This window comes from Balaenoptera borealis (genome assembly GCF_965194805.1).
Source record: "Balaenoptera borealis genome assembly, chromosome: X".
Classification (NCBI taxonomy): domain Eukaryota; kingdom Metazoa; phylum Chordata; class Mammalia; order Artiodactyla; family Balaenopteridae; genus Balaenoptera; species Balaenoptera borealis.
The window spans coordinates 108,536,666-108,553,397 of record NC_138881.1 but is presented as its reverse complement, the minus strand read 5'-3'; the positions used below and the strand labels follow the sequence as shown (position 1 = coordinate 108,553,397).

General features: G+C 41.0%; 1 protein-coding gene across 1 annotated transcript in view; it reads left to right on the top strand.

Moving 5' to 3' along the window:
- ZDHHC9 (zDHHC palmitoyltransferase 9) overlaps nt 1-16,618 on the top strand; it is a 32,091-nt gene extending 15,473 nt beyond the window's left edge. The window contains exons 5-11 of the mRNA XM_082376224.1: nt 2,430-2,588; nt 7,250-7,387; nt 8,324-8,484; nt 9,125-9,235; nt 10,650-10,753; nt 11,158-11,254; nt 15,060-16,618. Of these exons, the coding sequence (XP_082232350.1) occupies nt 2,430-2,588; nt 7,250-7,387; nt 8,324-8,484; nt 9,125-9,235; nt 10,650-10,753; nt 11,158-11,254; nt 15,060-15,176 (887 nt within the window). The 3' untranslated portion in view covers nt 15,177-16,618. The remainder of the gene's footprint in view (nt 1-2,429; nt 2,589-7,249; nt 7,388-8,323; nt 8,485-9,124; nt 9,236-10,649; nt 10,754-11,157; nt 11,255-15,059) is intronic.
- The last annotated feature ends 114 nt before the right edge of the window (nt 16,619-16,732 follow it).

Here is a 16,732-nt window from a genome sequence, read left to right as displayed (position 1 = left end):
TTTTTCTTTATGTTTTAGAAATTAATTTTAACACATGAACATATTCTTGAGGAAGGGAGGAGGGGATTGGGATTAGGGTGGAGATCAAAGGGGACTTAAGCTTTGTCTGTAATGTTTTAAGTTTTTGCATGCAGCATCATTTAAATAGCAAAATACCAGAGGCAACTTAAATGCCCAATAACATGAATTGGTTAAATAAATTACAGTACATGCATATGATAGAACACTGTATTGCCAATAATGATGTTTTCGGAAAAAAAATTAACAACCATGGAAAAATGCTTACTGTATAACGTTAAGTGAAAAATACAAGGTATAAAATTGTATCTAAAATATAATCTCAAATTTAAAAAATCATGAATGTTTATTTATTTGTTAAGAGTAGAAGGAAAGGGACTTCCCTGGTGGCACAGTGGTTAAGAATCCGGGTGCCAATGCAGGGGACACGGGTTCGAGCCCTGGTCCGGGAAGATCCTACGTGCCGTGGAGCAACAAAGCCCGTACGCCACAACTACTGAGCCTGTGCTCTAGAGCCCGCGAGCCACAACTACTGAAGCCCACGCGACTAGAGCCCGTGCTCTGCAACAAGAGAGGCCACTGCAATGAGCAGCCCACACACCGCAACGAGGAGTAGCCCCCGCTCACCGCAACTAGAGAAAGCCCGCGTGCAGCAACGAAGACCCAATGCAGCCAAAAATAAATAAATAAATAAGTAAAAATTTATTTTAAAAAAAAGAGTAGAAGGAAATATACCAAAATGCATAAATATCCCTGAGTTGAGAGACCATCAGTGATTTTTTTGTCTTCTATTCATATTTTCTGTTGTTTCCAAATTTTTTACAATAAGCATGTATTACTCTTATTTTTAGATAATTGTTTTTCTGATTCTAAATATTACCAGTCTTTTTTCATGCATATATTTTACTTTTGCAAGGTAAAATCCTTTATACATGCTTCTTTTTAGCGTACATTTTCATTTTTCAGTATGTTGTGAATATTTTCCTGTCATCATTTAAAATGTGTACATCATTTGAAATGGCTGCATAATATTCCATCCCATGCATGTATCATAATGTACTTAACCAACCTCCTATTATGATATTGAGGTTATTTTCAGTCTTTCACTATTAAAAGTGACTTTTGTGACAAATATCCTGTGTTACCATCTTTTGTACATCTCTTTGTAATTTTGATAAGTTCCTAGAAGTAGAACGGGTGGGTCAAAAGTATACACATTTAAGGGCTTCCCTGGTGGCGCAGTGGTTGAGGATCTGCCTGCCAATGCAGGGGACACGGGTTCGAGCCCTGGTCTGGGAAGATCCCACATGCCGCGGAGCACCTAAGCCCGTGTGCCACAACTACTGAGCCTGCGCTCTAGAGCCCGCGAGCCACAACTACTGAGCCCATGTGCCACAACCACCGAAACCTGCGCACCTAGAGCCCATGCTCCGCAACAAGAGAGGCCACCGCAATGAGAAGCCCACACACTGCAACGAAGAGTGGCCTCCGCTTGCCAGCACTAGAGAAAGCCCGTGCGCAGCAACGAAGACCCAATTCAGCCAAAAATAAATAAATTAATTAAGTTTTTAAAAAAGTATACACATTTAAAATTTTGGTAGTCACTGCCATATTGCTTACTGGTAATGTATAAAAATACCTTCTCCCCATCCTTGCCAACACTGGGTATTTTTATTCTTTTTTTTTTAACACTTTATTGGAGTGTAATTGCTTTACAATGGTGTGTTAGTTTCTGCTTTATAACAAAGTGAATCAGCTATACATATACATCCATCCCCATGTCTCCTCCCTCTTGCGTCTCCCTCCCATCCTCCCTATCCCACCCCTCTAGGTGGTCACAAAGCACCGAGCTGATCTCCCTGTGCTATGCGGCTGCTTCCCACTAGCTATCTCTTTTACATTTGGTAGTGTATATATGTCCATGCCACTCTCTCACTTCGTCCCAGCTTACCCTTCCACCTCCCCATGTCCTCAAGTCCATTCTCTACGTCTGTGTCTTTATTCCTGTCCTGCCCCTAGGTTCTTCTTTTTAATACTTGTTAATATAGAAGGTGGAAATGGTATCTTTATGTTAATTTTTATTTCTTTGATTATCAGTAAAGTTGTATGTTTTCATTTCATATGTTTTTTAGCCATTTTTATTTCTTCTTTTATGAATGTTTTTCTTTGTAATCAGCCAAAAAGCTTGAAGAAACACTTTTTTACATGTGCACAAAATAATTGCATGGCACTCAGTGGAATTTGGGGAGGATACTGTGTGATGTTGAGAGTCTAGTCTGGAAATGCCAGCCTGGGGGTGACAGTGGGCCTAGGGAACGTTTGATTACTCCCATTGCTCTTGGAGAGGTGGTAAGACTTTTGGTCTCAAATAATGGCTAGCAGTGGTGTTAACTGTCTTTACTGATCTACAGAAGCTACCAATGGTGCAGTACCCCAAGGCCAGCGACCACCCCCTCGTATCAAGAATTTCCAGATAAACAACCAGATTGTGAAGCTGAAATACTGTTATACATGCAAGATCTTCCGGCCTCCCCGGGCCTCTCATTGCAGCATCTGTGACAACTGTGTGGGTGAGTAAAACCAAAGAGACGTTGCCTGGGGGAAAGGCTGAGTTGAAGAAGAGGGTCAGGGTGATTTTTCTCAGGAAAAATCAGTGGGGGTGGGAAGATAGATTTAGATAGGAAACAAGCTAGATTTTTAGTTAAGAAACTTTAGATGGGAAGCAAGCTTCCGAACAATTGTAAATCTACTGTACTTCTGTAGATCAAATCATAATTTAAATATCCTCTAGTTTAAAAAAAAAAAAACAACCTCTTTGGTAAATAAAGAAATAAACTTTACCTGTTTTTCAAATCTAGATTTTCTTCTACTGGATCTGTTTCAAGTGGAACCCACCTTAACATAGGGGGAGGAGAATCCTAGTCCACTGGAGGGCAGCATCGGGGAAGGAAGGGCTAAATGAGAAGTGGTATTCCCAGGAAGAAAAAAATTGCTAGCATTTATTGAATTCCTAATATATACTAGGCACGTGCTAAGTGCTTTCCCTTTCTCTCATTTAAGACTCATAAGAACCCCATAAGATAGGTATTATCCCCATTTTACAGATGAAGAAATAGATGAAGCACCTTTGTTAGGTTCATATAATTAAATTAGTATGAAATGAAGCTGGAACAGCTCTGATTCCAAAACCCTCATTTGTTCTTTCTCTGCTTCTGCTGCAAGGGTGGGGGGTGTATGTGTGCATAATACAGAGGTCTGTGCTTCTATCTGCATATGTGTGACTTAGTTGTAATCACTGCCTAGTGTATGCTGAGCCCTGGGAAAGATCAAAAACAGGCAGTAATTATGTCTGTTGATAGGCAGATATGTGTAATTCCTTATATTATCAATAGGCATACTTCCAGCATTCTTTATATATGCCATGGAGCATGCCTGAGTACATTGCTTTCCTCTCATTAGCCAATTCTTTTTAGGTTAAGGTTGGGAAGATACATCTTACTTTATATGGTAAAAGCTATATGTAGATAGGATTTTTATAAATTGAAACTCATTTTAAATGAGCCAGGAAACTTGATATTTCAAGAAAGTGTGATGTGAAGGTTTTCAAAAAGTATTCCCTCTCCTTATTAATATTCTTAAACATAAAGAACTCATGCAAATTGATTTTTTAAAAAAGAAGCAATAACATTTCAGTAGAAATATGGACAGCAGATAAAACAGGAAATGCAATTACTTAGTTAACATGAAAAAAAGGTTCATCTCTACTAAAAAGCAAAAAAATAAAAATTAAAACAAGATCTTTTTAAACCTAGAAATTTAGCAAGGAAAACCTGATAACGCTTAGTCCTACACTGGTAGGAGTGTAAATTGGAACAAACTTTTTGGAAGGCAACCTAATAAACTTCATGAAAACCTTAAAACATGTATAACCCTTTGATGCCAGTGACTTGCTTTCTAGGGATCTATCCCAAGAAAATAATTAGGGATGTGGTAAAGATTTAGGTATGGATATATTTACCTCCAGATTATTATAGTAATGAAAAATTGGAAAGAAACTAACTGTCCACCAGTAGATAAGTGGTCAAATAAATTGTGGGACGTAACATACAGTGGACTTCTATGGGTAAAGCTCATACCAGAAAGCTAAATGAAATAAAAAAGCTAAAATAAATTAAAAAGCTAAAAAATAGAAGATAGGCTACATTTATAGTGTGATCTCAGTTACACATTTAAAAAAATATAAGTATGTATAAAGAATTATGCAAGGAAGTACTCTAGAATGCTTACTGTCTATTATCTATAGGTTGTGGGGTAATAAGGGATTTTGTTTCCTTCATTAGAAAAAAATTATTTTCAAGTTTTCTACAATGAGCATGTATTACCTGTATCAATATTATCAGAAAAAAGTGTGATTTATAATATATTGATGGTAAAAATATTGAATATATCTGTATAAATCTGCATTTTTCAGTGTTTTCTATATGGCAGGTTTGCTTAAAGTAAGGCTATCTTCCTTCCCTTTTCAGAAAAGATATAGCCCTTTAACTAGGAGATGCACCTGTTTTTACAGCCTTATTTTTTGACTGGTACACAGCTCACTGTGCCTTAAAAATGATGTATTTTATTCTTTGTGCTTTTTTCATTCATTAAAATAATACATGTTCATTGTAGAAAATATGGGAAGTACAGGTATTAATAAAACTTAATCCCAAACTCACTCTCCATTTTGCTGTATTTCCTTCTAGTCTTTCTCTTGTTTGTGAAATTGGATCATACTAGAGTTTTTAGTCCTGCCTTTGTCACTTACCATTATATCCTGAGCATTTTTCTACATCTTTAATAAATGTTTTTTGAATATATTATTTTAATGACTGCATAATCCATCATATGGCTATATTCTAGTTTATTTAGGTGGTCTCCTATCAGTAGATATTATTCACGATCCTGTTTTATTCATTATTATAAAACTGCAATCAAAATTATTAAATTAAAAAAAATTATTAAATTTAAGGATGTGGCGAAATTGGAACCTTCATACATTGCTGGTGGGAATGTAAAATGGTGCAGCTGCTGTGGAGAGCATTTTGGCAGTTCTTCAGAAAGTTAACATAGAATTATATGACCCAGCAATTCCACTCTTGGGTAATACCTGTATTACCCAGTGTGCTCGGGCTGCCAACAAAATACCACAGACTGAGTAGCTTAAATAACAGAAATTTAATTTCTCACAGGGCTGGAGGTTAGAAGTCCAAAATCACAGTGCCGACTGGGTTGATTTCTGGTGAGGCTTGCAGGTGGCCACCTTCTTGCCGTGTCCTCATATGGCCTTTTCTCTGTGCTCGCGCACTTCTGGTATCTCTTCCTTTTCTTCTTATAAGGATACCAGTTGTTTTGGATTAGGGCCCCACCCTTATGACCTCATTTAACTTTAGTTACCTCCTTAGAGGCCCTATCTGCAAATACAGTCACGCTGGGGTTAGGGCTTCAACATATGAATTTTAGGGGGGGACACAATTCTGTCCATAACAATACCAAAAAATAATTGCAAACAGGAATTCAAACATACTTGTACATCAGTGTTCACATCAGCACTGTTCACGATAGCCAAAAGATGGAGACAATCCAAGCGGTGGTTTGGGGGTGATGAAAATTTTTGGAAATAGGTAGTTGTGATGGTTGTACAGCATTGTGAATGTAATTAATGCCAGTGAATTTTACACTTAAAATTGGTTAAAATGGCAAATTGTACGTTTTATATATTTTACCACAATAAAAAGTTTAATAAAAAAGTATTGAACTTAAATTTCTGTGCACATCTCTATTTCCTTATGAGAGATTATTAAAAATGGATTTATTCTGCCGAAGGGGTGTGAGCATTATTAAGGCTCTTGATACATACGGGCAAGTTGCTTTCCAGAAAGGTTCTCTCAATTTGTACTTCCACAAACAGTATATTAGAGTGTACATTTTACCGTGTTCTCACTAGCACTGAATATTATTTTTTATATTCTTATTTTGACAGGCAGAAAAGTGTCTTATTGTTGTATTAGTATTGCGATGAGTTAGTGAATCTGAAAATGTTTAAATATATGTTTATATGGTATTTATTAACTGTTTTGCTTTTTGACTATTTTTGAAGGAGTATTTGTATTTTGTTATTGATTTGTAAGGACTTTTCATAGACTAAGTTACAAAATTCACATACTTTCTCGGGGTTTTTTTCCTCTTTAATTTTCTTTATAGTATTTTTAACATATATGAAATATTTTTTAAAGTGTATGGAATCAAATCTATTTTTCTTTGTCATCTGTGGTTTTCTTCCATTACTTTTATGCTTAGAAAGTCCTTCTCCATACAGGAGACAAATGTTCACCTATTCTTTATGGTTACTTTAAGGTTTCACTTTGTTTTTACATTTAACTCTTTAATTCATCTGGAATTAATTTTGGTAAATAGTGTGAGGGAAAAAGATCTAACCTTATTTTCAATCAAGTAACCAATTGTCTCTGAGTTGTTGATGGAATGATACTTCCTTTCTCTACTGGTTTTGAAGCACTACCATTCTCAGACAGTAAATTTTTATATATTCTGTTTCTGGGTGATTTCCATTCCATTGAGCTATGCCACGCCATTTCAGGTATGTAGGTTTATAATTTTTTTACTAACTGGAGTTTAAGAAAAACCACACTACTCATTTTTCAAAATTTCCTTGACTATTTACACCTATTTATTCTTCCTGCGCTTAGTAGACACACTTACTAAGACTTTTCTTTGGAAAAGCAAGGTCTCTGCTGTTAACTGACAGTGAGACAGATCACTTAACCCCTCAGTGTCTCAGTTTTCTCATCTGTAAAATGGAGAAAAGAATATCTTCTTTTGCCCAACTTCCAGGATGATTGTGGGGATCAAATGAGATGGCTGTGAAAACATTGTGGAAAAGTGAAAAATAAAAACCAGTGTTGTTTGTGTTTTTTAAAATTTATTTTGGAAGGAAATAGGTTTTTTTTTTGTTTTATTTATTTATTTATTTGAATTTTATTTTATTTATTTTTTTATACAGCAGGTTCTTATTAGTCATCCATTTTATACACATCAGTGTATACAAAACCAGTGTTTTTTACAGTTGAAATAGGCAGCGATCCTAGGGGTCTTGGACTTAGGTATTAAGTGGATGGCAGGGTTGTGCTTAGTTTTGGAGGTTTTGGCACTGGACTCTCTCTTTCTCCCACAGAACGCTTCGACCATCACTGCCCCTGGGTGGGGAATTGTGTTGGAAAGAGGAACTACCGCTACTTCTACCTCTTCATCCTTTCTCTGTCCCTCCTCACGATCTATGTCTTTGCCTTCAACATCGTCTACGTGGCCCTCAGTGAGTATACAGGGCAGTGTATGTTGCTGGAGGGGTGGGTGGTGGGAGAAGGCTTGAGGACAGCTTAGGGGAGTGGTTCCGTATCCTGGTGGGACTTTACCATTGCGAAGGCACCTTAGGACCAGTTAAAAGTGAGCACTACTATCCGCTCCTGAACAGAGCTCCAAACCTCAGCTCACATCAGTTAGGATTTACCAGTGTGCTGGCCTTCTCAGTGGCGCTCTGCTGGAGACCAGCACCATAATTACTGGTCTGTACCTAGAGTACTGGGCATTTCTGAGGTGATCCCAAAGGTTGGGGATGTATTTTTGGCTGTGTCACCTCTTTTGCCTCATAAGACCTGCCCTTGTGTCAGGTGGTAGAAGGGGTTATACCAGAGAAATGTCTTTTAGTGGCTCATGGTCTACTTTGGAAGATAGAAAATATACACCTGTGTGTGTGTGTGTGTGTCCACGTGCACACATACACACACATAAAACAGCCCAAGGGCAGATGGGACGCGGAGTTAAAGGAGTGGTCTTAATCAAGACAGCTTCCTGGGGAGAGATGAGTCCTGAGCTGGATTTTGAACAGTGAAGAGATATGGATTGATGAAGAGAGAGGATTTTTCTTGGATATTTCTGATTTCTTTCATCTATGAATGAATATCCCCCTCCATGGCCATAGCTGGAGGCTAGGGAAAAGGGAGGGGAGCCAGATGCTTGGTTTGTGGCCGACTCTCTAGTCCAGTGTTGGGTCCTGTATTGAGAAGGTGAACCCTTTAGTCAAGAGAGTACCAGCTTGGAGGTGTGAGTCCCTTGCCTGAAAGAGGGCTTATCTCTTGCCAGCTTGTAACAAGGGGTAGGGAGGGAAGAAAGTGAGTAGGCACTAGGGTATGTGTGTATTTTTTACTAAAGTTACTAATCTTTCTCTCTACTCCTCCTCCCAATTTCACAGAATCCTTGAAAATTGGCTTCCTGGAGACATTGAAAGAAACTCCTGGAACATATCCTCCCCTGGCAGGATGTCCCTGTGAAGCCCTCTTAAACTACTTTTCAGCATGCTTTCTGTCTGCAGTTCTCCACCATCTCATTTTTCAGACATCAGAGAGTGCCAACGTCTAAAATTTTTAAATGTAGCCTTAGTGGTAGTGACTAGAATGGAGGATGGCCAGGGCTTAAAGGGAGTTCTTTCCTTCACCTTTGTCTCCACTGCCTCCCTCCCAAGTCCTTCTGATCCCAGGCTCAGCCTTGCCTTCTCTAGTGGGCTATACTTTGCTCTCAATAGACCTCTTGTGTCACTTACTAGGAGTCCCACCTTCCTGTTACAGCTAAGGCTTATTTTGTACAGCAGTTACATTTCTGAAAAGGAGATTCAGATGGGATTTCTAGAAATCACATTCTGGTTTCTTTCCCACCAATAAAGTTTATTTTTGGATGTGTTTTCCATTGGCAGTGATGGCCAACATTGTTTAGCTTTGGACCCCTCCTAAATGTCCCCTTTGAAGAGCCAATGATGAATAAACAGACAAACACCTAAATAGACTAGATCTGTTAGGGAGCTACTTGTAGTGAATAAACAGGCGTCCTTTACCTTTCATGGGGGATATAGCCAGCAAGTTTAGAATTCACCCGTTGTTATGTATGGATATATATTTGTGATACATGTTCCAAGGGGTAAAGATGGTGTGACTGGTGTCATGAGTATGGGCTGCGGCATCAAGTCCCCTGGTGTGGCTTCTTCAACATTCCTTAACAACACCTCACTGTTCTAGAAGTACTCATTTGCTTCTTCACACTCTGGTCCGTCGTGGGACTGACTGGATTCCACACTTTCCTTGTGGCTCTCAACCAGACAACCAATGAAGATGTGAGTCAACTTTTCCTCTCCTCATTACATGTGCTCCTACCAAAAGCCTATTCTCTAATTACCTGCTGGAGAACTGAGTCTCCAGGGCCTGGGAGGTTGAGGCAGGCAGAAGCCAGGTGTGGGAGATTGTTAAACCAGGTGTGTAGAAGAAAAAGCAGACTCCTTTGTTTGGAGCTGAATGCCTGTAGGGAATTAGGAAGAAGAGATTGAATGGTTGGATGAGCACAAGGTCTTTAGCTGTTCATAGGTCCTTAAAAGCTAACTGGTACCTCTGGGTTTGGAATGGAGAGGGACAGTTGCATTGAATAAGTCCTTGCTTTTAAAAAGTTACCGATTGGGACTTCCCTGGTGGCGCAGTGGTTAAGAATCCGCCTGCCAATGCAGGGGACACCGGTTCGAGCCCTGGTCTGGGAAGATCCCACATGCCACGGAGCAACGACGCCCGTGCGCCACAACAACTGAGCCTGCGTGCCGCACCTACTGAAGCCCGCGCGCCTAGAGCCCATGCTCCGCAACAAGAGAAGCCACTGCAATGGGAAGCCCGTGCACTGCGCCAGAGTGGCCCCCCGCTCGCCGCAACTAGAGAAAGCCCACGCGCAGCAACGAAGACCCAACATAGCCTAAAATAAATAAATTAATGAATTAAAAACAAAAAGTTACCGATTAATCCATATTCATTGTAGAAAATCAGGAAATACAGATGAGCAAAAAATAGCAAATAAGTCCCTGTAATTTTACCTCCTAGGCATCACCATTGTTAATGGTATGATCTATAGTCTTCTAGACTTGTCTAGACTTGTTCCCATGTTTGTTTATGTGAATATATTATGTATTTTTAAATGGAAATAATAACGCTCAGGTATCTATCTGCTTTTTTACTCTATTGTGAATATTTTTCCGTGGGTATGCATGTATTTCTTTTTTTTTTTCTGTTGTGGTAAAAGACACATAAAATGCACCATCTTTTTTTTTTTTTTTTGGCTGTGCTGGGTCTTCGTTGCTGCGCACGGGCTTTCTCTAGTTGCGGTGAGCGGGGGCTGCTCTTCGTTGCAGTGCGTGGGCTTCTCATTGTGGTGGCTTCTCTTGTTGCGGAGCACGGGCTCTAGGCGCGTGGGCTCAGTAGCTGTGGCGCAGGGGCTTAGTTGTTCCGCGGCATGTGGGATCTTCCCGGACCAGGGATCGAACCCGTGTCCCCTGCAGTGGCAGGTGGATTCTTAACCACTGGACCACCAGGGAAGTCCTTAAAATGTACCATCTTAAACCATTTTTTAAGTTTACAGTTCAGTGGCATTAGTACATTCACATTGTTGTGCAACCATCACCACCATCCATCTCCAGAACTTTTTCATCTTCCTGTGCTGCATGTATTTCTTCAACATAATGTTTAATGTAAGCCTTGGCTTTTATCTTGCAGATCAAAGGCTCATGGACAGGGAAGAATCGTGTCCAGAATCCCTATAGCCATGGCAATATTGTGAAGAACTGCTGTGAAGTGCTGTGTGGCCCTTTGCCCCCCAGGTACTCAGAGGACTACAAGGTCCTGGAACTCTTGGGACAAGCAGTTTGACCTGATCCTGGCACCTGGTCTGATGCATTCTTCTGAACATGGCCTCTTCGTGTCAAAAGAGGTCTTCCCGGGGATTGTCCCTTGGTGCCATATCTACATGGACCATAGGCCATGGGCTGGTTGTTTTGAAGGGATAACCTTTCATTCTTATTTTATCTATTTGTTCCCTTGTTAATGTGGTATTCCCTGGTTTGTGGAAGAAAAAGTGAATGGAAGGTAGGAGATGTGTGCTAGGATCAGACTAGACTGCCAAAGGGCAGGTTTATATTTTCCAGCACACACAGGAAGATTCAGTGGGGTGGGTGGATGGAGAGGTGGATGCAAAGTGCTTTGTTAACTCTCCTGTCTCCTTCAGTGTGCTGGATCGAAGGGGTATTTTGCCACTGGAGGAAAGTGGAAGTCGACCTCCCAGTACTCAGGAGGCCAGTACCAGCCTCTTGCCTCAGAGCCCAGTAAGTGTTCCTGACTTTTTAAGGCTTTTAGACTTTAAGACTGCGTCGGGGATAGAGGGTGTAGACTAAATTTACACCTTAGAGATATAATTAGGCAATTTTGTGTCCAATCACTCCAGCTTCCCTGTCTCTGCTTCTGCCCTGACATTGCCTTAAGATCTTTGTGCCCTTGACATAGATTAAGATCTAGTCATTTCTTCAACATTCTGTGCCAGCCAGTGTGCTAGGTGCTAGGGATACACCAGTGAACAAGTCACACGATGCGTCTGCTCTTATGGAGCTCATTGTCTAGTGGGGACGAGAGAAATCAGGTTATTAGTCCGTGTAGTGAAAAGTGCCTTGATGAGGGAAGCATAAAATGCTATAGGAGCAATGACAGGGGTCAGGGGGGTGGGTTGGAGTTAGTGGTGTGGTTACCTTGGTAGAAGGGGGCTTCCTCACTGGAATATGCAGATGTGGAAACTCTCCCAGCTATACTGATCACATATGCTTTAACAAAGTATGTTCCTAAAAAGTTATTAGTTGAACTTTCTTTTTTTTGTAATAGCTCTGTTGAGATATAATTCAGATACCATAAAATACCTGTTTAAAATGTAGGACTCACTGGTTTGTAATATGTTCACAGAATTGTGCTATCATCACAACAATCCATTTTGAAACATTTTCATTGCCCCCCAAAAAACCCCTGTACCCATTAGCAGTCACTCTCCCTTTCCCCCCAGTTCCCTCAGCCCCATCCCCAGGGAACTATTAATCTACTTTCTTTTGCTGTAGGCTTCTTCTGTACATTTCATATAAATAGAATCATATTATATGTGGTCTTTTGTGACTGGCTTCTTTCATTTAGCCTTGTATTTTCAAGGTTCATCTATGTTGTAGCATGTAGCAGTACTTCTTTCCTTTATATGGCTGAATAATATTCTGTTATATAGATAGACTACATTTTATTTATCCATTCATCAATTGATAGACATTTAGGTTGTTTCCACCTTTTGGTTATTATGAATAATGCTGTAATGAACATGTGTATGCAAGTTTTTACATAGACATATGTTTTCATTTCTCTTGGCTATGTACATGGAATTGAAATTGCTGGGTCATATAGTAACTTTATGTTTAACCTTTTGAGGAACTGCTGTACTGTTTTCCAAAGTGGCTGTACCATTTTTCATCCCCGCCAGTCACATATGAGAGTTCCAATTTCTCCATATCCTGGGCAACACTTGTTATTATCATCCACCAGTTTGATTCTAGCCATCCATCCTAGTGTGTGTGAAGTCGTATTTCACTGTAATCTTGATTTGCATCTCCCTGATGAATAATGATGTCGAGCATCTTTTCATGATTTTATTGGCCATTTCTGTATCTTCTTTGGAGAAGTGTCTATTCAGATCCTTTGTCAATTTTTAAATTGGGTTGTTTGGGTTTTTTTATTGTTGAGTTGTAAGAGTTCTTAATTCTGTATGTAAGTCCCTTATCAGAGAAATGATTCTTCTAAGAGTTTTAGAGTTTTAGCTCTTACATTTAGGTCTTTGATCCATTTTGAGTTAAGTTTTATATATTGTGTGAGGTAGAGGGTTCAAATTCTTTCTTTTTTTTAATTAATTTTTTTAAAATTTATTTTTGGCTGCATTGGGCCTTCGTTGCTGTGCATGGGCTTTCTCCAGTTGTGGCGAGCAGGGGCTACTCTCCATTGCGATGCGTGGGCTTCTCACTGTGGTGGCTTCTCTTGTTGCAGAGCACGGGCTCTAGGCGCACGGGCTTCAGTAATTGTGGCACACGAGCTCAGTAGTTGTGGCTCACGGGCTCTAGGCGCGCAGGCTCAGTAGTTGTGGTGCACGGGCTTCGTTGCTCTGCAGCATGTGGGATCTTCCCAGACCAGGGCTCGAACCCGTGTCCCCTGCATTGGCAGGCGGATTCTTAACCACTGCGCCACCAGGGAAGCCCCAAATTCTTTCTTTTGCATGTGGATAGCCAGTTGTCTCAGCACAGTTGGTTGAAGATTATTCTTACTCCGTTGAATTGTCTTGGCACCGTTGTCAAAAATCAATTGAGCGTAAACATGAGAGTTTGTTTCTGGACTCTCAGTCCTATTCCACTGATCAGTAAATTTATTCTTTTTTTTTTCTTTTTTCTTTTTTTTTAAATGTATTTATTTATTTATTTTTGGCTGAGTTGGGTCTTTGTTGCTGCTCGCGGGCTTTCTCTAGTTGCCGTGAGCGGGGGCTAGTCTTCCTTGCAGTGCAAGGACTTCTCATTGTGGTGGCCTCTCTTGCTGCGGAGCATGGACTCTAGGCGTGCAGGCTTCAGTAGTTGTGGCGCACGGGCTTAGTTGCTCCGCGGCATGTGGGATCTTCCCGGACCAGGGCACAAACTCGTGACCCCTGCATTGGCAGGCGGATTCTTAACCACTGTGCCACCAGGGAAGCCCCAGTAAGTTTATTCTTAATTCCAGTATCACACTGTCTGGGTTGCTGTAGCATTGTAGTAAGTTTTGAAATTAGGAAGTGTGAGTCCTCCAAATTTATTCTTTATTCAGTTGTTTTGGCTGTGGTCCCTTGTATTTCCATATGAATCCTAGAATCAGCTTGTCAATTTCTGCAACGATGCCAGGTGGAATTTTGATGGGGATTGCATTGAATCTATAGATCAATTTGGGGAGTATTATCATCCTAACAAGATTAAGTAAGTCTCCTGAGCCATTAACACATGGACTGTCTTTTCATTTATTTAGGTCTTTTTAAATTTCTTTCAACAATGTTTTGTAGTTTTCAGAGTATAAGTTTTACACTTCTTTTGTTACACTTATTCATAAACATTTTTTTCTTTTTGATGTTATTATGAATGAAGTTATTTCGGATTGCTCATTGGGAGTATATAGAAACACAATTGGGTTTTTTGTATATTGATTCTGTATCCTGAAACCTTGCTAAACTTTTTTTATTAGTTCTAATAGATTTTTAGTAGACTTGAACTTTCTTTTAAAATCAAATTCTCCTGGAATTCCCTGGCGGTCCAGTGGTGAGGACTTAGCACTTTCCCTGCCATGGGCCGGGGTTCAATCCCTGGTTGGGGAACTAAGATCTCACAAGCCACGCAGCGCGGCCAAAAAAAAGAAATCGAATCCTACTCTTAGGTGAATGCTATTTGTAAGTTAGATAATTGTTCTCTACTTTGCCTTTCTTAAATTTTTAATTTTCTTTTTTGAAGTACAGCAAACTCATGTTTATATATCATTATCATCATTTTGAATATTGTTTTTCTGATGAGTCTGATCTTAAATCATTACAATACAGGCTAGTGATTCTCAGTTGAATGTGGGGAAGGGTGGTATTTTAGAATCACTCAGGAGGCATTTTCAAACCAGATATACCATCTGAAGATTTTACCACCCCACCCTCTTTGGTTTAGAATCATTGTTCTAGGGAGGTATGTGTTAGGGCCGAAAGAAGATTGAGAACCACCGTGTCAGGCCTTGTTAGACAACTATTTTATAACAGTCTGTTGTGAAGGAGGGAAGGTGGTCTGTGTAATTATTTGTGGTCCCTTTTATTATTATCATGCATAATAATAGAAACATCTGTCCACAACAGACAGTTAAGAATAGAACTCAAATAAACTTCAATTGCCTTCTGCTGAGAAGACAACAGTCTAGTCTTGGTTCTGAGTTTGGTGTTGGTGGTGGCGTATCTGTAGCATCAGTGTGGTTGATGGGTTCAGAGGAAGAGTTCAGTGTCTATGGATTACCTCCATTTGGATTTTGAGGGAGAGCTTTGTATTGAATTTGATATCTTTTCCTTCTCAGGCTCCAACAGACCATCTAAGCTCCGATGAGATGCCGGAGGACACCAGCACTCCTGAAGAGATGCCACCCCCAGAGCCCCCAGAGCCCTCACAGGAGGCCACTGAAGCTGAGAAGTAGCCTATCTATGGAAGAGACTTTTGTTGTGTATGATTAGGGCTGTGAGAGATTTAATGGGAGAAGATAACCTGAGACAGAGAGCAAGTAAGCTGTTCCTATTACTGTTTTTCTTTGGTCTTTATTCACCCAGTTGTAAACTGGCATTTTCTTGCTGCAAGCTTTTTTTAATTTCTGGACTCCAAGCAGTTGCAGAAGATGTCAGTCACCTCTGGTAACTGGACAAATGGGTCCCTTGGGCCCTGGCACTGGTTTTCCATGGCCTCAGCCACAGAGGCTCCTTGGACTCCCCTCTCTTCCCAGATCCCAGCTCTCCTGCTTGGGGTCACTGGCCCAATTCTGGGGTAAAGTTTCTTGAGACTGGCTCAAATCCTCTCAAGCTGCTGCACGTCATGAGTCCAGGGGCAGTCACAGAGAACTCTGGCCAGGGAATTCTAACTGGATTCTTGAGGCCTTCAGAATGGAGGGGGATGGAGAGTGGGGTTGAAAGATTCTCCTGGCTACGAAGTGCCAACATTGCCAGCAAATCCTTTCAGGAATGGAGCAGGCAGTTTCCACTTGTTGTATTTATTCGTGCAGCTTCTCCTTTGTCCCCTGTCCACTCTCTAACACCCAAGCCCCACTCTTTTCCAGTGAGATATATGTAAGTAATTGCAGTATAGATAACAATTCACATTTCTCGTAGACTACCCAGAAACTTTTTAATACCTGTGCTGTTCTCAATAAGAACTTATGAGATGCCAACGGCACGGCCCCTCGCACTCTCTGTCTCATCTCTCCTCCTCTCTCATTAGCCCCTTTTAATTTGTTTTCCTTTTGACTCTTGTTCCCGTTGGGAGCAGGAACGGCAGTAATAAAAGTCTGCACTTCGGTGGTTCCTTTTCCTCAGAGGAAGCCCGAGTGCTCACTTAAACACTACCCCCTCAGACTCCCTGTGTGAGGCCTGCAGAGGCCCTGTATGCACAAATGGGGAAACTAAGGCACAGAGAGGCTCTCCTCTCCTCTCCTCTCCCCCTATGTCCCCTCAAAAAAGAAAAAAAAAAGAAAAAAAAGGATAACCAGTACTTCCATTAGGCCTCGGCTGAGTGAGGAGGGAAAGCCCCGCACTGCTGCCCTCCTGGGGGACCCACCTCCAAGGCCTTGGCCCACCTCGGGCTTGGTAACCACACCGGGGGCTTCCTCCAGGCCCCACTCTTCCAGCACTTCCACCGGCAGAGTCCCAGAGCCGCTTCACCCTGGGGGTGGGCTGTGGCCCCCAGTCAGCTCTACTCAGGACCTGCTCTATTTCAGGGAAGAAGATTTATGTATTATATGTGGCTATATTTCCTAGAGCACCTGTGTTTTTCTAAGCCAGGGTCCTGTCTGGATGACTTCCGGGGAGGGGGGGGAGCGTAAACCAGAACTTTTAATCTATTTGAAGGCGATTAAACTGTGTCTAATGCAAACTGCCTGCCTCCTCCTTCCCCCTTCCATTTCAAGAACCACCGTGGGGGTGTGAATATCTTTGGGGGGTGGGGTGGGGGTGGGGGTTGAAGGGGGTGCCTGTTACTACGCATACT